This window comes from Nansenia antarctica (genome assembly GCF_963989245.1).
Source record: "Nansenia antarctica genome assembly, chromosome: 14".
NCBI classification, from domain to species: Eukaryota; Metazoa; Chordata; class Actinopteri; order Argentiniformes; family Microstomatidae; genus Nansenia; species Nansenia antarctica.
This window is the reverse complement of record NC_137684.1, coordinates 31,166,100-31,188,677: the sequence shown is the minus strand read 5'-3', so window position 1 is coordinate 31,188,677 and position 22,578 is coordinate 31,166,100. Positions and strand designations below refer to the sequence as shown.

The window sequence follows — 22,578 nt, the reverse complement described above, 5'->3', positions numbered from 1 at the left end:
AAGACAAACATGTAGGATAGAGGCAAACGCTCTTCAGATGGTGACTGATAATTTTTTATATGTTTGTAGGCTCAGTCGGAAGCTCCAGGAATATACATTTTTTTACATTTTAGGCATTTAGCAGATGCCTTATTCCAAAGCGACTTACAATCGATACATTTGACTAAGCAAGTGAATCATCAGTCCACCAGTCGTGGCAGGAAGAGTAATCTAGCTCAGGCCCGGGGCCATTGGCAGTCTCTGTTTTCTATAGACACTGGAGACAGAGAAACAGTACAAGGATATAGAGAGTACATGCATATTATCCACAAGCGTTTCTGAACGTGCACAAGAATGCAGCTGTGATGTCCAGGGCTGAACCACAGAATCGGGTGATTGACTAAACCCTTAACGAGCTAATTAAGTTTCCCAAAGAAACATTTCTGAAGCAGCATAACTCCAAACCGACAGACCACCCAACATTTTCAGCGAGTTTTAGAGTTTTAGCTGTTATGTGTTTGTCTGTTTGACTGCAGCAGATTGTGGATGAATCCACCCAGGCTGGGATGAGGAGGTAATCTGATATCAGGGAACCAGACTGACTAACTTCCTGCTCTGTTCCGCTGATCCAAACAGTCAGAACCTGTCAACACGTCCTTCTGCTTTCTCTGACAGACAACGCTGCCAGAACACAACTCTACTGGTCTGTACTGGTCTGTACTGGTCTGTACTGGTCTGTACTCTACTGGTCTGTACTGGTCTGTACTGGTCTGTATTCTACTGGTCTGTACTGGTCTGTATTGGTCTGTATTGGTCTGTACTGGTCTGTACCTCACTATGGAATTTAAATCCATCACTCCGTTAAATCCATCACAGAACCGTTGGTTTCAAACAATGTCACTTTCAATTGACTTTGTAAAGTGAGAGTCAACTCATTCGATGTCGAAGTGTCCTTGGGCAAGACACTGAACCCCAAATTGCTCCCAATGAGTGGGCCGGCGCCTTGCATGGTAACTTGCTGCCATTGGTGTGTGAATGTGTGTGTGAACGGGTGAATGAGAGGCTGTGTAAAGCGCTTTGGAATAAGGCGCTATGTAAGACAGTCCATTTACCATTCCTCACAGTAGATTACAACGACGACAACAGCAACCTCATGTTTCCAAAGTGGGCTTTCATTTCTAAGAGAGTGCAGAGCTACGAGCCTACGACCCAGGCTCCAGGGCTACACATCGTGGGTGCATGATGTGACATAAAATCAGAGAGCTCCATCGAAACAATTACATATGCTCTAGAAACACATCATACGGTCATTGTTACCAGCGCCGCTGGTAATGTCGTAACGAGCCGGTTCTACGACCGTGACGACTGACCAAGGAGCTGAACGTGACCTTTCCTAGATGATCATAATTCAACAGGCTGCAGCGTTGCTCTACTGAGGACAGTTTGTGAGACAAAGGGTCTTTTCTGTCAGCAGGCACTGAGCTGGACACCCGTCTCTCCTACGGGGAAACCCCATCAGAACAAAGGTGCATTGTGGGGGGAGGGCAGGATATTGGGAGGCTCGGACAGATCCCCTGCCTGTTCGTTATGGAAACACAGCGGGGGAGGGTGGGAGGGAGGGAGGGAGGGAGGGGGGGAGGGAGCACATCTGGTCTTAATATCAGCTAACAGTGTAGCCGCAGAGGACCGCATCAGGACTGTGGCAGTTTGTCCACCGCCGCAGCTGAAACTCCCACACGTTCCCACGATAAGGGTCAGGGGGACAGGGAGAGCTTGTGATATCTCACTGATTAACACCAAAAGCCTCAAACACACACACACACACACACACACACACAAAATATGTCTGTACTGTACAATATGTGCCTATCTGTGCTGTGCGGTGAAGTGTGTGTGAGAAACAGATTTAACTGTCTTCAGGAGGATGTGGAGGTGGTGCAACGTCATGTTTGACTCGTTCCTGGTCAGCACCGTCCATGTGAAGAGTTCAGAGTTCAGTGCATACTGTAGGTGTAGGTTAGGTTGTCAGTGAGGTCTGAGGTGAAGGGTTAATGACTCACCGTTGCATTTGACTTCGGGGTCTCCCCAGAACAGTTCTCTGCACTCTCCACACGTCTTGCCTCCAAAGCCAGGCTTGCACACGCACTGACCAGACAGCTGGGACAGAGAGGACACGATATATACTTTATGTTAGACACACACACACACACACACACACACACACACACAACTTTGGAACTTGATTTAGGAGTTTCTAAATAAATGTTTTGCCCCAACCCCCTGGTATACACACCTGGTATACACACCAACACACCAGGGAACACATACTAACACACACACACAGAACCGGTTGGCCAAGACCCTAAGACATCACGGAGGAGGACCCAGTAAACAAAGAGTCCAAAAGACGTCCTCAGGGAAGCCGGAATGTGGGTTCAGATGACGTCTTTCTAATCTGTAGATTGGAGATTCTGTAGTCCATAAGATGTCCTAAAGACGTCATCTGGACGTCCTAGAAAGACGTCATCTGAACCCACATTCCCACTTCCCTGAGGACGTCTTTTGGACTCTTTGTTTACTGGGATCAAGGAGGAGGAGGACCCTAGGACAGCTCAGGAGAGCAGCTCACCTCGTTGCAGGACGTTCCAAAGGAGTGTTCGGGGTCACAGCTGCAGGTGTCGCAGCCCTTCCCGCTGGCCAGGTTCCAGGTGTCGGGGGCGCACTGGTCACAGTTCTGACCCACCACGTTGGGCAGACACTGGCACTGCCCGCTGCCCAGGTCACAGTGGCACTCTCCCTGCGACGGACAGGTGTCGGGGCTGGTGCCCAGGTAGTTACACACACACTCTGAGGAAGAAGAAGAAGATGTTCTGTTAGCATGTTAGCATGCTACGGCTGTGGCTCAGGAGGTTGAGTCGCCGGAGTCTAACGATCACAAGGTTGGCGGTTCGATCCCTGGCTGGCCACGTGTTGAGGTGTCCTTGGGTAAGACACTGAGTGAACCTCAAATTGCTCCCAATGAGTGGGCCGGTGCCTTGTGTGTGTGAATGGGTGAATGAGAGGCCATTGTAAAGCGCTTTGGACTAAGTGCAGTCCATTTACCGTTTACCGTTTATGTTAGCGTTCAGAGCTCATGCTTTGTAGGGGCTTTCTTTATTCTTCTGGTGTTGACAGATTCTTAAAAATTGGCAATTTGTGACTTGAATGTGAACTTCCCTTTCACAGGGTTCCCACACCTTGTGAAACATCAAATTCAAGCACCTTTCAAGGACTTTCAAGGACTCAATTCCCTCAAATTCAAGGACCCAACACGGCATAGTTTGAGACAGATCTAGATGAGAATTTATATAACAGGAACTATCCGCTCACAGACAACAATTAAAGAGAGAGAGAGAGAGAGAGAGAGAGAGAGAGAGAGAGAGAGAGAGAGAGAGAGAGAGAGAGAGAGAGAGAGAGAGAGAGGGGAATTCAAGCACTTTCAATGACCCATGTCTATTTTCCCAAAAACTTTTAAGACCTTGATTTATTGTTCTCAAATTCACAAACTTTCAAGGATTTCAAGGACCCGTGGGAGCCCTGCTTTTAATAACACCACGTATCTCTGGGTGAAATAGAATACCGCATCGTATGACTGTACACGGTTGGCTTGTGTGTTCTGAGACCGACCGACAGACAGACAGACAGACAGACTCACTCCTGCAGTTCCGGGCTGTGAGAGGTTCTCCGTAGTATCCCAGCTTGCAGCGGTCGCAGGCCGGGCCCTCGGTGTGGTACAGGCACTTGAGACAGACGCCCGTGGTGCCGTCGCAGGACACCGGGTCCAGCATGTCGATGTTGTTGTTGCACTGGCAGGGCTGGCACTGCCCGCCCGCCTCACTGGGGTTCCCATAGTAACCTGCGGCACACTCATCACACCTGGCACCTGGTGGGAGAGGTTGACAGAGAGAGAGTGCTGCTTAATATCGCTTTCACCATTGAGTCAGTGTCAATGCTCATCTGTGTGATGACATCACCTGTACATAGAATGAACCACATGGTGAGTTTAACCTCTCCTTACACAACAATAATAATATAATAATAATAATAATAATAATAATAATAATAATAATAATACATTAGACTTATATAGCGCTTTTCTAGACACTCAAAGACGCTTTACAAACTGAAAAGATCGAGTAGTAATAATAAAAAGAAAAAAGGTCAATAGAAGAAAGTATAGGGGCCTAATGAAGGTAGTGCTGGGGACACATGGGGGGGGGGGGGGGGAGAGGGTTAACTGGTGAAGGGGAGCTTGAAGAGGTGGGTTTTGAGGGCCTGTTTAAGACAAGCACCTGTTCATTCAAACACCCAACGCATAAATAACCTGTCACAACCCCGACACAGCCTTAAAGGGCCCTCATCAATATACACAACACAAACATACCTAGTGAATCATGTCCATTGTCTATGTGTAGGGTTCGCTACAACATGCCATTTAACTGACACTTTTTTGACATCCAAAGTGACCTACACTGCAGTGAGTGCATACATTTGTAGTATATACGGTCCCAACAGGAATTGAACCCACAACCTAATAAGCATCGTGACCGCCAAGCTCTACCAACTATAGCCGCAGCGTCTTTGAGCCTCGGAAAAGCGCTATACATAAATACAATTAATTATTACTATTACAGTGGCTGTACAACTATTTTTACGGCTGCAATAACTCGTCAAACGTCAAATCAAACCATGAATCAGTGTAATTTTACACAGCGCATCGTCTGGAAAGTCCCGGTAGCTTCAACAATATAACATAACTGGGCACCAATCCACTTCCTGGAAACAAGTTTGAACACGACCCCTCTATGACAACAGCAGGTAGGACCGCCGTGCACTGGGGGGTTTGGGGGGGTGTCAACAGCTGGTGTCTGGGGGTTTAGGGGGGTGTTTCTAGCTGGTGTCTGGGGGGTGTAGGGGGGTGTTTAGGGGGTGTCACAGCTGGCTGTTACCTCTGTACCCGGGGCTGCAGACACAGAACACCTGGTAGGAGTCTAGGCCGCGGTAGCAGCTGCTAGCGAACTGGCGGCCGCTGCTAGGCCCGTCGGGACACATGCACGGGCGACAGTGGTCACCTGACCCCAGGACGGGGTCGCCGTAGGAACCGTCCTCACACCTGGCAGGGGAGGAGAGAGAGAGAGGGGGGTGGTTGTGAGTGTGGTTGTGGGTTAGTCCAATTTAGATCAAACGGATAATTTTAGGATTTTGATCCTAACCCAAATCCATGGAAACGCTGACACTGCTATATTCCAATATAGTTCATATATACACTTTATTATATAAAGTGTATAAAACAAGTTTCCTCACAGATAGGTGCTACACCTAGTGTGTGTGTCTTCCAACACAGTAGTGTATTGGCCAATGTAAAGCTCACCTGGAAAAGCGCTATATATAACCCAGTAAACAAAGAGTCCAAAAGACGTCCTCAGGGAAGCCGGAATGTGGGTTCAGATGACGTCTTTAGGACGTCCAGATGACGTCTTATGGACTACAGAATCGTCTTCTGTAGTCCATAAGACGTCCTAGAAAGACGTCATCTGGACGTCCTAGAAAGACGTCATCTGAACCCACATTCCGGCTTCCCTGAGGACGTCTTTTGGACTCTTTGTTTACTGGTAGTTGACCCCTGCCCCCCCCCCTCCCTCACCTCTCACAGTGGTGTCCGCTGGTCTGGTCCCGGCAGCCCAGACACTCCCCGGTGTAGGCGTCGCACTGCTCCGTGTGGCCGTTGCAGGTACAGCGGCGGCAGGCGGGGAACCCCCAGTGACCGGGGAGGCAGCGGTCACACTGACGCCCGTACGCCGCGGGGACGCACGCACACTGACCTATGACCTCGTCACAGAACTCATGCTCCGAACCCAGGGGACTGCACTCACAGGCTGGGGGGGGAGGAGAGAGGGAGGAGGGAGGAAGGAGGGAGGGGGGGGGGGAGAGAGAGAGAGAGAGAGAGAGAGAGAGAGTGAGAGGGAGGGAGAGGGTGGGAGAGAGACAGAGAGAGACAGAGAGAGAGAGAGAGAGAGAGAGAGAGATAGAGAGAGAGGGAGAGAGATAAGAGAGAGAGAGATAGATAGAGAGAGAGGGATAAAGAGAGAGAGAGAGAGAGAGTGTAGAGGGAGCAGGAGGTAAAGAGTGCAGGTGGAGGACAGAAGGGACAGAGAGAGAGAAAGAGGAGGATTATAAAACAGTCCAATTAGCACGCCACATTATCTACCGTATGCAGACTAATAAGTATCGATAACTGGAAATTCACTTCACTCCACTATTATTCATACTTTTCAGGCCAAATCGTCAACCTGCACATGAACAGCATTAATGTTGCTGCATTAATGTCATCTGTCCTCTGAGCTAGCTGGAGACTGGAGCTCTGTCATAGTGAAGGAAGGGACCGTATGTGTGGCAGCTTTTTCACTTCAACTCAAATAATTTATGGACAGTGTCAGAGTGTACGCTGATAAGATGCAGGGAATACACGGTGTACAGGTTTTGGGGCCCCCCGGGGGGGGGGAGGGGGTTTGGGGGCCGCTGCTGTGAGCTGGTAGGCAAACTGGTAGTAGTCGCTCTATGAGTAGAGGGCTGCAAGGGAGTTTTCCTGGCTGCACAGTGTACAGGTTTTTACTTTAGCCTGCTTGCGGCTCTGTCAGTATGTGAAGCGTATTGAGTCACATCTTATGAGGAATGCATTTACATTTACATTTTTGTCACAGCAGACGCCTTATTCCAAAGCGACTTAATACATCTGACTAAGCAAGTGAATCATCAATCCACCAGTCGTAGCAGGAAGAGTAATCCAGCTCAGGCCAGGGGCCACTGGCAGTCTCCGTGATAGAAAGAAAAAAAATCCAGTTGTTGTTGTTTTTTTGGGGGGGGGGGTTGTTTAGACACTGGAGAAACAGAGAGTCAGTACAAGGGGGGCAGTAGAAGTCTCAGGAGACACAGTGCTGGGGGTAGTAGATGTAGATGCGCTATCCGGTTGTTAAGTCGTGACGTGTTTCCGGGTCCAACGTTGGCTGAGGCGCTCTCTTCGAAATGCCGCAGTAATAATAATAATTAATTATATTTATATAGCGCTTTTCCGAGGCTCAAATACTCTGACAATATGGGAAAAACGGGAAAGTGCTGTGTCCCTTGTTGTATGAATAGATCCTCTAAAAACGAGTCTAAAAAACGATTAAACTGTCATTCTACCGCTGTAGTACACTGGTATTCTGGTGCGGAGAATTTCTGGTTTGGACCCGGAAACTGCAAAACGTCACGTTTGACGTCAGACTTAACAACCGGATACAAATTAAACTTGATGTGATTTGATTTGATGTGAACTCACGTCTGCAGCCATTGGGGCCGAACAGGTAGGTCCCAGGGGAGCACCTGTCACAGTTCCTCCCCGCCACGTTGGGCCGACACTGGCACTGCCCCCCGTTAGGGTCACACACGCCGCTGAGGGAGCCCTGGGGGTCACACTGGCACTCTGGGGAGGGAGGAGAGGAGAGGAGAGGAGAGGAGAGGAGAGGAGAGGAGAGGAGAGGAGAGGGAACAGGTTAACAAGGCGTGCAGCAGCACAAACTGAACTGTTTTCACTGAAGCGATTGAGGTATTTCTTCTATAACACCTAGCAGATCCATCACACTGACACACACACAATGGGCCTGTATCCTTCTCAAGAGAAGAGTGGAGACGGAGAGAGGGAGAGAGAGACAGAGAGAGAGAGAGACAGAGACAGAGAGAGAGAGAGAGAGAGAAGGAGAGGGGGGTCCAGACATTCCACAGAGGACCCTTTCTCAATTATTAGAAACTCGATACCTTGCGTCCACTCCTCGCTCCTCCACTTCCTGCTCAAACAAGCATTGGAGGAGGAGATCGAGGCTCCTCCCCTGAGATACTTTTTGAGGAGGAAGTGAGGGGAGGACGGGGGCGAGGATGAAGAGGAATCAAGTTTCTGACAGCAGCGTGTAGGACAGAGGAATGACATGGTAGTGGGTCATTTGTGTGTGTGTGTGTGCGTGTGTGTGTGTCTAGATGTGCACGTTTTCTATTGTGTGTATGTGAAGACATGGATGCATCCTTATTACTAAGAGTGTGTGTGTGTGTGTGTGTGTGTATTACTGAGAGTGTGTGTGTGTGTGTGTGTGTGTGTATTACTGAGAGTGTGTGTCTCTCAACCAATCAAACAGCCTGCTAGAGGCTTCCTCTGTAGCAGGTACTGACAGACAAGACCGGCCCTCCCTCTCCTCCTTCTCCTCCCACCTCCTACATCACAACACTCTCAGAAAACATCTGAAGCTCCTCCAGAAGCTCCTCCCATCCTTCCTGATCCAGACCACCACAGATCAACATGAACACATCCACCAACCCTGCTGAAACTAACTACAGCAGTTATCCTGTAATTATAACAGTGTAATAGAACTTAAGAGATCTTAAGAGCAGTTCTCTCTTCCTCTGACAATGTGATGGGGGTTTTTACAACCTCAGAGAGTTCCTCTGTGGGGTTTGAGAGAGAGTGTGTGTGTGTGTGTGTGTGTGTGTGTGTGTGTGTGTGTGTGTGTGTGTGTGTGTGTGTGTGTGTGTGTGTGTGTGTGTGTGTGTGTGTGTGTTTGAAGTGTAAGGAACTACGAGGACCTATAATCAAGTGTTTCACCCCAGGCCAGACAAGTCCACACAGGAGGAGAGACAGAGTGAGAGAAAGACATGGTGTCACGTTTGATGACAGCTACAGTCATATGCTTAAGACAAAGGAGGGGATATGGAATGAATGATGAATGACAGGGGAGGAAATTAAAGATGTAGGAAAAGAAAGGGATGGAAACAGTTGGTATGCAGAAGGAAGACAGGCAGGGTGTTCAGTTATGTATAGAGAGAGAAAGAGAGAGATATGATTGACATAGGGAGGTGAGAGGTCGAGATTGGAATGAAATCTGGTCATTTTGAAATCATCTTTGTCGATAGACAAGGTTTTTTTACATACGGGTTGGGTATAATTGAATGGGAAGGTGAGTCCAAACTTTTGACTGGTACTGTATCAGGGTTCCTACAAGTTTCAACAAGTCAAATTTAAGACCTTTTTAGACCTTTTTTGGACCTATTTGGACAGAACTTTAGACCTATTCGTGACACCATATGATTTTTTGGTGACCTTTTTTGTCATCCTCGAGGTGATGAAATTAGGGATTTCACTGCCATACAGACAAAAAGGTCTGAAGGATAATTAATATTAAATAAATAAGTCCCATAATAGCAGGACAAGCTAATCTCATTTTTAATACCTAGCACCTCGTTTTTTAGACCTAATGACTGAAATGTAAGACCTATTTAGGCCTTATGAATCGCATTGCTGGATTTTAGCCTTTAAGGCTTTTTAAGACCAGCGTGGGAACCCTGTAAATACATTAACAAAGAGGTTACATACCGTTGGCCCCCTGGTAACAGAGAGGTTACATACCGTTACCCTGGTAACAGAGAGGTTACATACCGTTACCCTGGTAACAGAGAGGTTACATACCGTTACCCTGGTAACAGAGAGGTTACATACCGTTACCCTGGTAACAGAGAGGTTACATACCGTTACCCTGGTAACAGAGAGGTTACATACCGTTACCCTGGTAACAGAGAGGTTACATACCGTTACCCTGGTAACAGAGAGGTTACATACTGTTACCCTGGTAACAGAGAGGTTACATACTGTTACCCTGGGTAACAGAGAGGTTACATACTGTTACCCTGGGTAACAGAGAGGTTACATACCGTTACCCTGGTAACAGAGAGGTTACATACCGTTACCCTGGTAACAGAGAGGTTACATACCGTTACCCTGGGTAACACAGAGGTTACATACCGTTACCCTGGGTAACACAGAGGTTACATACCGTTACCCTGGGTAACAGAGAGGTTACATACCGTTACCCTGGTAACAGAGAGGTTACATACCGTTACCCTGGGTAACAGAGAGGTTACATACCGTTACCCTGGTAACAGAGAGGTTACATACTGTTACCCTGGTAACAGAGAGGTTACATACCGTTACCCTGGTAACAGAGAGGTTACATACCGTTACCCTGGTGACAGAGAGGTTACATACCGTTACCCTGGGTAACACAGAGGTTACATACCGTTACCCTGGTAACAGAGAGGTTACATACCGTTACCCTGGTGACAGAGAGGTTACATACCGTTACCCTGGGTAACAGAGAGGTTACATACCGTTGGCCCCCTGGTGCAGCAGGGCAGAGATGGAGAAGATGAAGTTGCGGCAGATGTCCGTGGTCGGCGTCCTGATGACGCTCTGGCTGTTCTCCAGGCAGCGGTACCGCTGGAACGTGTCCCAGGCTCTGTTGGACACGGCCCCCCCCTCCGACCCCTCCGACCCGGTGAAGATGTCCAGGTTCTTACAGTGAGGCATCAGCACGATCTGAGAGGGGGGAACATACATGTAAATGGACTGACTTATATAGCGCTTTATATCACTTTCTAGACACTCAAATGGCTTTGTAAGTGTACTCACAGAGTCGATGAGAGTGTACGGGGACTGCACGTCGCTGAGGGCAGAGTAGAGGGGCAGGCTCAGGCGGATGGTGTAGTTGAGGCCCGACTCAAAACACACGGGCCTGGGGAGCACGATGTACCTGAGGGGGGGGGGGTCACATACATACACACACATATATTTATTAATAATAATAATACATTAGACTTATATAGTGCTTTCCTAGACACGCAAAGAACAAACTGAAAAGATTGAGTAGTAATAATAAAAAGAAACAAAAGGTAAATAAATGAAAGTATAGGGGCCTAATGAAGGTAGTGCTGGGGACACATGGGAAGGGGAGGGGGAGGAGAGGGTTAACTGGTGAAGGCGAGCTTGAAGAGGTGGGTTTTGAGGGCCTGTTTAAATGTTGGGAGGGTGTTGGCCTGTCTGATGTGGTTGGGGAGGGCGTTCCAGAGGGACGGGGCTGCGGCTGAAAAGGCCCCATCACCCCAGGTCCGGAGCTTGGTCCTGGTGGTCTTGAGGGTGGTTTGGTCGTCAGACCTGAGGCAGCGGGAGGGCGTGTGGAGGGGGACGAGGTCGGCAAGGTAGAAGGGGGTTCATTTACCGTGATCCGGGGTGCAGGGAGACCATCTGGTTGTCGTCGTCAGGCATGGTGTTAGCACAGCGGCTGTCTGCGGTGATCAGACCGGGCCGCATCACCGTCATCAGAACCTCCTCCCACTGGTCTGGTAACTATGGAAACACACAGGTTAACACACATACACACTGGTCTGGTAACTATGGTTACACACACAGGTTAACACACAGACAGGAAGTCAACAAACACAGTCACATATACATGTGTACATATACTTCTGACATACAGTAGCACATCCTGCCTGGAGTTCACTACAGAGCTTCTGAACCTGAAGGAACTCAACTCTTCTCTTGGAACTTTTAAAAGCCTTGTGAGTAACTTGGAATCAGCCTCATATCGTTCTTGCTCCTGCTTTATATGAAAGTCCCATTATTTCACTCTATTGCTCTGACCAGATTGTATTTTTATCTATTTGTTGTTGTTGATCTGGTGTTGTTTTATTGTGTAATTCTGCTGTTTGTTTCAACTGTCCAAACTGGATGTTTTAAGCTGCTGTCTTGGCCAGGCTTCCCTTGGAGAAGAGATCATTGTGTCTCAATGGGACCGACCTGGTTAAATAAAGGCTAAATAAAAAATAATAAAACCATCCAGGACTGCAGCTGACCTGAGGCTCGTAGCGGATGACCACGTCGTACTCCATGGAGTGGGGGATGTTGTCGATGGAGAACTCCAGGTACGCGCCCTCGGGCACGTTGACGAACCCCACGCCCGTCCAGGTGGGGCTGCGGTCCTGAGGGTGGGGGCGCTGGACCACCGTCACACCCTGGAGAGGAGAGGAGGAGGGGAGGAGGGTGAGTTGAGTTGGGTTGAGAAAGAGAGAGGAGAGACAGGAAGTGATTGAAAAGGAGTGGGAGAGGGCGAGAGAAGAAAGAGATGAGAGTTAGAAGAAAGAGATAAGAGTTAGAAGAAAGAAAGAAAGAAAGAAAGAAAGAAAGAAAGAAAGAAAGAAAGAAAGAAAGAAAGAAAGAAAGAAAGAAGAAAGATAGCAGAGAGATAGAAGTAGAGGTGGAAAGAGAGAGAAAGGGAGAGAGTGAGGTGCAGGTGGGAGGAAAGAGACATTGCAAGAAAGAGAGAAAGAGAGCACTATGAGTGGGAACCCCTATGGCGGCCTCAGACATTCTTGGAAAATGAAACACAAGGATCAAAATGTCAAGACAAGAGGTCAGAGGTCAAAGGTGAAACACCAGGGTCAAGACAAGAGTCAAAGGTCAGAGGTCAAAGGTGACTCACGGGTCCAAACGTGGCGTCCTCGGCCTCGTAGGTGTAGTGGTCCAGGGCGATGAAGTAGAAGCCAGACTCCACCTGGTCACAGCGGCGGCCGAACATGTGATCCCAACACTCACACTGACCCGTCTCCTGAGAACAGCTGGAGAGGGAGAGAGGACTTCAGGACTGGATTCATCCCAGTAAACAAAGAGTCCAAGAGATGTCCTCAGGGAAGCCGGAATGTGGGTTCAGGTGACGTCTTTCTAGGACGTCCAGATGACGTCTTTAGGACGTCTTATGGACTACAGAATCGGCTTCTGTATCTTCTGTAGTCCATAAGACGTCCTAAAGACGTCACCTGGACGCCCTAGAAAGACGTCATCTGAACCCACAGTCCACTTCCCTGAGGACGTCTTTTGTTTACTGGGGAGGACTTCAGGATTGGATTCATACCTCAAATGTGGATTTGTATGACCCATAGAGGTTTCATATGTAGCCTATAAAATTCACTACACACGCTTTTCATCTAAACCAATTTCTTTGTATTATTGTTTTGGGTTTTGGGGGGATTTTCCCTTTGCATGCGCAGCATGTTCACACAGGTTATTTTCATTGATTCAAATTAATTTCATTCATAAAATAACAAACATTCATGGCATATTATAATACTATACTGGCATAGTATAAGCAGCCATTATACTATACATATATAAATACAATTCAGAAAAAAGAGTTTTAAAAGGATTGTTTAGAGAGGAAACTAAACAATAGGAGAAAACTGACCAGATGATCAACAAAAGCACATCAAAGCATATCAAACACTAATGCAATAGTATTGATTCCAGATCATTCCACAATGAACTTTGAACTCACTTGTTGTTGACAGATCCTCCCAGGTCACAGTCACACGCTCTGCAGCCATCCATGTCGTTGCTGAGCCCCCAATGTTGCGGCTGCGTGACACACACACACACACACACACACACACACACACACACACACACACACACACACCACACACACAAATACACCCCTTTAACGACATATTGTTATCAACCTCCCACTACGTTTTACTTTAAAGCTTTCTTCCCTTCTTTGTGCTGTTCGATTTGGGGTTTTCTCTCTGAAGCCAGAGAGTTGTTTAGTTTTAGCCTGAGATTTACAACCCTGGTGTGTCTAGTGTCTACACCACCCAACCACTGACAGGATATGCAGCCAAACCACTTACACAGAAATGTGAATCAATCTTTGTGATGAATGAGAGGGTGTGTGTGTGTGTGTGCGTGTGTGTGTGTGTGTGTGTGTGTGTGTGTGTTTGTGTGTGGGGGGTCTGTCTGAAGGATAGTTCCCATAGTGACTGTTTAAACATCTGAGCTTGTGTGTGTGTGTGTGTCAGTTAGATAACTAGGTATATGCACTGGTCACAGTTCACAGTGTGGTCACAGTCTGTGTGTGTGTGTGTGTGTGTGTGTGTGTGTGTGTGTGTGTGTGTGTGTGTGTGTGTGTGTAGGTATAAGTCTCTTACCAGACACTGGTCACAGTTCCTCCCGGTGACCAGGCGTTTGCAGTAGCAGTCTCCTGAGTCTCTGTCACACGGGCTTCCACCCACCACCGTACCCAGAGCATTACAGGTGCATGCTGGGTATAAAAAGAGAAGAAATGTTATCATAAATGTTAATTATCTTGAAGACTTGCTTAGGTTAGACACATATCCTGTTTACTATCATCAGTCATTGAGCAGGTGAGCAGGGCTACAATCTACGATGGAAGATCAATAAAGGTGTGGATCTATCTGTGTGTGTGTGTGTGTGTGTGTGTGTGTGTGTCTCACCCAGACAGCCCAGAGGATGGTCACTCAGCCCATAGTGAGCATCTTTGCACGTGTCGCAGCGTTCTCCCTCCACGTTGGGCTTGCAGCGGCACTGACCCGCGATCAGGCCCAGGTGGACGTCCGTCATCCTGTCACACACACCCCCATTCAGGGATCCCACCGGGTCACAGTTACACGCTGAGGAGAGAGAGAGGGAGAGAGAGAGAGAGAGAGAGAGAGAGAGAGAGGGAGAGAGAGAGAGGGAGAGAGAGACAGGGAGAGAGAGAGAGAGAGAGAAAGAGAGAGAGAGAGAGAGAGAAACACTTCTTCAATGACACGTGACAGAGCAACAGGCACGGCCAGGGGGGAGTTTAATCTCAAACGTTTCATCACACAAAGATGTTCCTCCCAGTAAACAAAGAGTCCAAAAGACGTCCTCAGGGAAGCCGGAACGTGGGTTCAGATGACGTCTTTAGGACGACTTATGGACTAGAGAAGACGATTCTGTAGTCCATAAGACGCCCTAAAGACGTCATCTGGATGTCCTAGAAAGACACTGAACACTATGGTCTGAATATGTTTTGTATCGATGTAACAAGGCAAGAAAGAGCATTGAACAATAAACATCATATACAGACAACTTCATTGCCAAAATTACACCATCTGGAAAACTTGCAAAAAGCTCACATTGGTGGACCTCTTTAAGCTCGCAGTAGCACTACTGGAAACACACATGGAATTCTGTTTCACATTTTACTTTATATTCGTCACCGCTATGCCTGTTACTCCGCTGCCAGGAGGTTTGTCAGAAGATTTCAGAGTTTTCTTTCTTCTCTCTGGCAGTGAATGAAGTGTTTCTGTACAGGTCCAATCATGAAGAACATAATAAAATCACCACCAGCCAGGTCCAATCATGAAGAAAAGAACTCACCACACACACACACACACGCACACTCGCGCACACACACACACACACACACACACACACACACACACACACGCTCGCTCGCACGCACGCACGCACGCACGCACGCACGCACGCACGCACGCACGCACACACACACACACACACACACACACACTCACACACACTCACACACACTCACACACACTCACACACACACTCACTCACACACACACACACACACACTCACACACTCACACACTCACACACATACACACATACACACGCAAAAGAGGACCCAAAACACTGAAGGCAGTAGGAACACCACAACACAGCACACAGCTGAGTTGCGTACAGCTCCAGGGCTCATTACTGTTTGATACATCAAAGTCCTGGGGGGGGGGGGGGGGGGGGTATGAGGGGGGATATGAGGGGGGGGGGGGGGGGGGGGGTATGAGGGGTTCTCCACCATTGTTTGGGGTTGGTAGCAGCAGGCTGATACAGCATCAAAGCCCAGGTGTCTCTCTCTACTCACAACCCCCAACTACAACCACAGACAGGATCAAAGACCCAGACGGGAGAGAGAGAAAATAGGAAGAACATACTCAGAAAGAGGGAGGAGGGAGACAGAAGAACATGGATGTGGAATCCTCTAGAAGCTTTAAGGAGTTTAGAACCCCCCCACCACATCCTAAGGACCGCCGGTGGATCATAAACTGTATTATAACTGTTTGATGTTTGTTGTTGTTTTTGCTGTATTGTGATTTTCTTTCAAATGACCAGAATTAGCATAATTATTTACGTCATTGTGTTCGGGTCCCAAGTCCCAAAGGGGAAAAGACTCCTGTTGTGCAGATTATTACATACAGTAAATAAATAATGCATTTTTTGTTTTTTGTGGCCCTACACTCCCAAAGGTTTGGATTTGAAACCAAACAGTTAATGTGAGGTTGAAGTACAGATGCTCAACTTGGATCTTCTTTTAACAAACCATAAGTTTGATTTACTTGAAGAAAATACATCATATAGCCCTATTAAAACATCATATAGCCCTATTAAAACACCGGGGTGCAAACTGGTCATGGTCCAAAAAGGTGACACTTTTTTTGCCCGAAAACAAGACCACTTTTAAGATAATTTAAGACCTATTGAGCAAGTATTGGTATTAGATTTGTTCAGTTCTCAGTCCACCCCACATGAGCATCAAGGACGTCACTCTGAACACCTGTAGTACCAAGTTTGGGACTGATCTGATGGGGCTGGTCTCCACATCCTGAACAGGTAGCATGAGTAGACGGGTCACTCACAGACACAGATGGTGGGGTCCCGGCCGTCCCTCTCGGGGTGCTGGTAGTAGAAGGGCTGGCACTGCTCACAGTTGTGGCCCAGGGTGTTGTGTCGGCACTCGTCACACACGCCGCCGCTCACGTTGCCCGTGGAGACGTACACCGCCATGTCGAAGTGGCACGAGTCTGAGTGCTGGTTACAGTTACACTCTGCGGAGAGAGAGAGAGAGAGAGAGAGAGAGAGAGAGAGAGAGAGAGAGAGAGAGAGAGAGAGAGAGAGAGAGAGAGGGAGAGGGAGAGGGAGAGAGAGAGAGAGAGAGAGGGAGAGAGGGAGTCAGGCAGAGCGAGAGAGAGAGAGAACAATCATGAACCCATTGAGTCTCTGGTCACTTTCTTTATCAGATACCAGCTTTGTAACAATGGTCTCTAGCATAATAACACCTTTGATTTCTTAATGTATCATAGTCAGAAGAAGCTATTGCTAATAAGCTGTATAATAGAATCACTAAATAATGATTGCTAATAGGCAAAATAATAAAATAATAATACAGTAATGCAAAGATCTGTAAGGTCGTAGGGGATGAAGAGGAGTCAGTGGGGTAGTGGTGGTCTAGTGGATAGTGAGTTGGACTTGGGATCGGAAGGTTGTGAGTTCAAATCCCGCCTGAAGCCACACCACTACTAGTGTGCCCTTGGGTAAGGCACTTAGCCCTCAGTTACTCCAGGGGGAATGTCCCTGTAATTCGTAATTGTAAGTCGCTTTGGATAAAAGCAAAATTATTTTAAAATTTAGTACCGGTAATTAAGTAAGTAAGTTGGGTGAACAAAGCGTCTTACTTTCACAGGCGTTGGTGTTGCGTCCCTCGGCGGGCCTCCAGGGCTGGTCGTGGTAGAAGTCCTGACACTTCTCACAGTTCAGACCCTTGGTGTTGTGGTTGCACATGCAGTGGCCGTGGACCTGAGGAGAAATTTTATACAGAATAAAGCCGTTAGGAGAAATGTAGGATGGTTCTCCCTTGAAGTTAGAGGGAAAAAAGGAATTAAAAAAAAAGGTTATGTACAAAAACATCTGCAGGACAAAATGCACTCAAGAAGCTCTCTCTCTCTGGTTCAAATGGAGTTAACTGCTGGCTCGTTCACGGACTTCACTGACAGATTGCATTCTGGGGAGACTTTGAACTCAACTTTTTACTTTCTATTATGTATTTAGTAAGAGGACAGAGAGGGTTAGATACTTTTTATAGAATAACTTTTCATAGAATTAGCAGTCAGCTGACTAGGCAGCTAACTTATTTATCTTGCTAAAACTAGCTAATTTTTTAACGGACAAAATAGCCATATGATAATGCATCATACAGTATGCTCCAGTATGCTCCTGAAGTCAAGTGTTACCCGTATATCAAGTACTAAAGCCAAAGTTGAAACTTAGGTATTCTACCCATTTCCATCCTACAGATAGGAGCCTACAGATGCCCCTGACCAGAGATTTCACTGCAAAACCAACGGCACATTACTACACACAACAAGGACCAGTCACATGAGAGACCTTTTTCCTCCAGCTTCAAAGATTCCCACTCCAGATGGCAGCTAAATGTTTACCCTGTACCCTAGCCTAGCTCTCATCTGGTCTGTGTTACATGGAGGGGGCAACGTGCCGATACAATGACAACACAAAGACTTGAAACAAGTAGAATGATGTTGAAATCAATGATGAAATCAACAGGATGATTTATATTCATGTCCCATGGCGGTGTTATGTCAAGTTTGGTGTCATAAGCTGTTGTAATACTTGCTATGTCACACTTATGACAGACAGTGTTATGTGTACTTTGTATCACACTGCTTCAGGCAGCGTTTAACTACTGAAATGTAAATACTGTATATTGTACAGCTCAACTCCACTTTGAATCAGCACAGAGGAAGTGGTGAGATTGGCGTGTCTTTACAGGGTTATATTCCTCTTTCCTGGCAAACAGGCATCAATAAAAGGCGGGTAGGCCGGCCACAGGCAGACTGTAAACAGGCAGAGGAGACTAAACAGGAGACTAAACAGGATACTACAGCATTAGGCTTTCTTCCTCTCAGATAAACACTGACAGACAAATATGAACACACAAGCACAAGTAAATCTAAAAGCACACAAAAGTTATCTAAACGGTCCTTATCCCTGAAACAAACATGCACAGCAACATTCTGCGGCGTCCCTTGTAATGTTGTGTTTGTGATGTACATCATTTTAATGTGTAACACCAATGCACATTCTTGGCAACCATTGTTCGCTTGGCAGAGGTTTTCTGATTGTGACGTACTCTCATCAACACATGTTTGATACCATTCTTCATTCCGTTCCATGCATCGCAATGATGTTTGATACCTTCACTGACATACATGTACACACACTAACATACATGTACACACACTGACATACATCAGGGTTCCCACACCTTCTGAAACATCACATTCAAGCACCTTTCAAGGACTTTCAAGACTCAATTCCCTCAAATTCAAGGACCCAACACGGCAAAGTTTGAGACAGATCTAGATGAGAATGTATATAATAGGAACTATCCGCTCACAGACAACAATTAAAAATAGAGGCTTGAATGTGTAGAACACTAGATGGTCTCTTGCCTTCTCTACCACAGCACAGCACAACAATATATTGTGAAATATGTGTAAAGTTAAGCAATACAGAGACTTGTTTACTAGTTGACGAGCTAAGTAAACATTAATTAATTTGTAATGTTTTTAGAGAGAGAGAGAGAGAGAGAGAGAGAGAGAGAGAGAGAGAGAGAGAGAGAGAGAGAGAGAGAGAGAGAGAGAGGGAATTCAAGCACTTTCAATGACCCATCTCTATTTTCCAAAACTTTTAAGACCTTGATTTCTTTTCTAAAATTCAAGGATTTCAAGAACCCGTGGGAAACCAGATACATGTACACACACTGACATACACACTGACATACTGTACATGTACACACACTGCTGAATTGTCTCACAGCAGGCGACCAGATGTACTCCAGAAACTGCATCATCGACACTTCCAGTTCCTTTGATAAAAAGGGCACAGGCTCTCTAAAGGGCTGACTAGGCAAACGTTGGTGGATCAAGCGTGATGGATTAGAACCAGCCACGATCTGGCCTCAACTCAAGAAACTTTTATCGGCTGATAATTAGTAGTAACTGGAGGATTACCGAGTTCATCGAAGTTTGCTCATATCACAACAGAGCTAAACTATTTAATGACCAACATATATTGGCCATAGTGTTTTCTATGGGTGATTGAGAATGGGGGTGATGTACCACACAGACCCAAAACTTGTTTCTTTCTTTTATTTTTTGATGATGTAATGTTTTCGTGAGTGTAAAGTGTGATGTTTCTATGTCCTGTAATTCTGTTTATAACATCTGAGGCCGTATTTCCCTGTGGATTTACCTGCCCAGGGACTGCTGATGTAATTTAGCTACCCAGCTAATTCAGAGAGAGTCAATGACTGTCCACTGTCCCTTTTAAATAAACAAATAAATATATATATATATAATATATATATATCGTACGAACCATTCCCTCTACTGCTTATGGACTACATAAGACGTCCTAAAGACGTCACCTGGACGTCCTAGAAAGACGTCATCTGAACCCACATTCCGGCTTCCCTGAGGACGTCTTTTGGACTCTTTGTTTACTGGGAATTGGAGGATTACGGGAAGTTTGCCCGTATCACAACAGAGCTAAACTATTTTCACGACCAACACAAATTGACCCATTTTTTTATGGGTGACTGAGAATGAGGGTGATATATCGTACGCACCATCCCCTCCACCGCCTCGGGGGTCCCCTCCACGGGAGCGCACTCGGAGGCGTGACCGTAGCAGAAGCAGTTCCCGCGGACCACCATGTCGTACACGGAGTAGTAGTACTTCTCCTTGATCTCCATGCGGGAGTCCAGAAGGTTGTCTCCCAGCGTGTGCAGGCGGGTGAACTTCACCCTCAGGTTGGTGATCTTCAGCATGTCTGGGAGGGAGAGAGAGAGACGTTCGCTAGCTTATTGATGGTAAACGGTAAACGGACTGCACTTACTGTATATAGCTATGCCTTTATCCAAGGCGCTTTACAACGGCCTCTCATTCACCAGCAAGCTACCATGCAAGGTGCCGGCCCGCTCACTGGGAGCAATTTGGGGTTCAGTGTCTTGCCCAAGGACACTTCGACTGTGGCCAGCCGGGGTTCGAACCGCCGATCTGCCAACCTTGTGATCATTAGACGGCGGCTCTACCTCCTGAGACACTGACGCTACATTGAGATGTATAGGTCTACTACCCCCAGTGTATCTTAAAAACTGTTTTTCAGCAATTACTACTTTGACGTACATTTTTGCTAATAGTTTAATTACAGATACTGAAATACTCTATATCGTATTATATATGTAGTCAGCGCTATAGTGTATATCACATGATTCACATCATATACGAATGCTATAGTGTATCATGCAGGTGAACTAGTTAGTGACTCACTTTGGATCCTCGGGCTGTAGGGATCTTCAATCCTGAAGACTGGATCCAAAACCCTGAAGATGACCTGAAGATGCATGAACAGACGGGTTTACACTCAGTGGGGTTGAAATCAATGTAGGCTACTCTCAATGGCTTTCTTTTTCCTCTAATCACACATTTACTCATTATACTATATAACGTCATCATGATTCATCGTGAAATCATTCGAACCAAGACCATTAAAAGCCCTAGCTCTTCTCTTAAAAATGTACATATAATGTTTGGCTCTCTGATGTAATATGAACACACCACAAACATTTTTGTAACAGAACTCCATATTCCGGAATATGAAAATATGAAATATGAATATATAATTAGGTGTAGAAGGGCTATAAACAACAGTAGTGCAACTCTCCACCACACCACATTTCTTTCAAATAAACAGAAGCACAGAAACACACAAAAGAAACCCCACACACCTCTCCCTCTGACGACGGCTCGATGTCGGAGTAGCGTGAGTCGCAGATGACGTCGTCCACCTTCTGCATGGGCCCCTGGGACACGCCGGGGAACGCAGACGCACAGTCGTAGGCGAAGTAGCGGTACACCAGCCACGACTTCCCGAAGTCAGCTGACTGCTCGATCACCATGGCAGCGGGGCGGAACGTCTGTTGAGAAGAGGTAAACGCTAGTTAGTTAGCTAGTTATAGCACACCTTAGTGAACCCTAGGTAGTTACACACCTTAGTGATCCACACACAAACCCTAGGTAGTTACACACCATATAATGATAATAATGATAATAATAATAATACATTAGACTTATATAGCGCTTTTCTAGACACTCAAAGATGCTTTACAAACTGTAAAGATCGAGTAGTAATAATAAAAAGAAACAAAAAAGAAATAGAAGAAAGTATAGGGGCCTAATTGAGGTAGTGCTGGGGACACATGGGAAGGGGAGGGGGAGAGGGTTAACTGGTGAAGGCGAGCTTGAAGAGGTGGGTTTTGAGGGCCTGTTTAAATGCTGGCAGGGTGTTGGCCTGTCTGATGTGGTTGGGGAGGTTTCACTGTCAAAAGTCAGTTTCAGCCTCTTAGCCTCTGTGCATTTGCAGCAGCTGAGACCCTAGCCCCATGCTAAACACCATGACAGATGGATTTAACTCTTCGCTCAGAGACACTCTGGACACTGTTGCTCCTCTCAAGAGTAGATAATCAGCCTGACAAATCCATCATGAATGTCTCTATGAATTACACACTTATCATCCATACGCATGAGCTGCTTCTGTAACCCAGGTTTGAGACCACAGTCGTAAACTGTCTGGAACTGCAGTAGGAGTCAAATATTTCATACTGTCCAGTTTTCAACTTTAGTCCAGTTTTACATTTTACACTGGCAGACTTGTCGGGTTGTTAGTTGCAACTGTCAGTGAAAGTGATGCTCTCCAGACCTGTTAGTGCGTACGGGTGGGCGGTCTGCTCCGCATTCCTCAGACTCACTAACAGCTGTGTGTGTGTGTGTGTGTGGGGGGGGGGGGGTCTGTTACCTTAAAGGTCATGATGAGGTGGGTGAAGTGGAACTCTGCCTCCAAGTTCAGCTGGATGGTCACGTTCTCTTGGCCTGGGAAGAGGAAGAGAGAGAGAAAAAGAGGAGATAGAAAGGGAGAACAGGAGAGAAAGAGAAGAGAGAAAGAGAGAAAGAGGAGAGAGAAAGAGAGAGAGAGGAGAGAGAAAGAGAGAAAGAGGAGAGAGAAAG

The 22,578-nt window shown here is 46.7% G+C and overlaps 1 protein-coding gene across 1 annotated transcript in view; it reads right to left on the bottom strand.

Annotated features, from left to right (window-relative positions):
• The window catches only part of lamb1a (laminin, beta 1a), a gene marked incomplete at both ends in the record, with an annotated part of 41,749 nt that overhangs the window by 13,159 nt on the left and 6,012 nt on the right, over positions 1–22,578 (bottom strand). The window contains 20 exons of the mRNA XM_080545338.1: positions 2,040–2,136; positions 2,609–2,826; positions 3,674–3,901; positions 4,968–5,131; positions 5,663–5,894; positions 7,337–7,480; positions 10,207–10,414; positions 10,508–10,628; positions 11,094–11,221; positions 11,731–11,889; positions 12,357–12,492; positions 13,206–13,285; positions 13,858–13,970; positions 14,164–14,340; positions 16,354–16,542; positions 17,170–17,290; positions 20,142–20,344; positions 20,845–20,908; positions 21,303–21,491; positions 22,370–22,443. Coding sequence (XP_080401464.1) covers positions 2,040–2,136; positions 2,609–2,826; positions 3,674–3,901; positions 4,968–5,131; positions 5,663–5,894; positions 7,337–7,480; positions 10,207–10,414; positions 10,508–10,628; positions 11,094–11,221; positions 11,731–11,889; positions 12,357–12,492; positions 13,206–13,285; positions 13,858–13,970; positions 14,164–14,340; positions 16,354–16,542; positions 17,170–17,290; positions 20,142–20,344; positions 20,845–20,908; positions 21,303–21,491; positions 22,370–22,443 — 3,045 coding nt within the window. The remainder of the gene's footprint in view (positions 1–2,039; positions 2,137–2,608; positions 2,827–3,673; positions 3,902–4,967; positions 5,132–5,662; positions 5,895–7,336; positions 7,481–10,206; positions 10,415–10,507; positions 10,629–11,093; positions 11,222–11,730; positions 11,890–12,356; positions 12,493–13,205; positions 13,286–13,857; positions 13,971–14,163; positions 14,341–16,353; positions 16,543–17,169; positions 17,291–20,141; positions 20,345–20,844; positions 20,909–21,302; positions 21,492–22,369; positions 22,444–22,578) is intronic.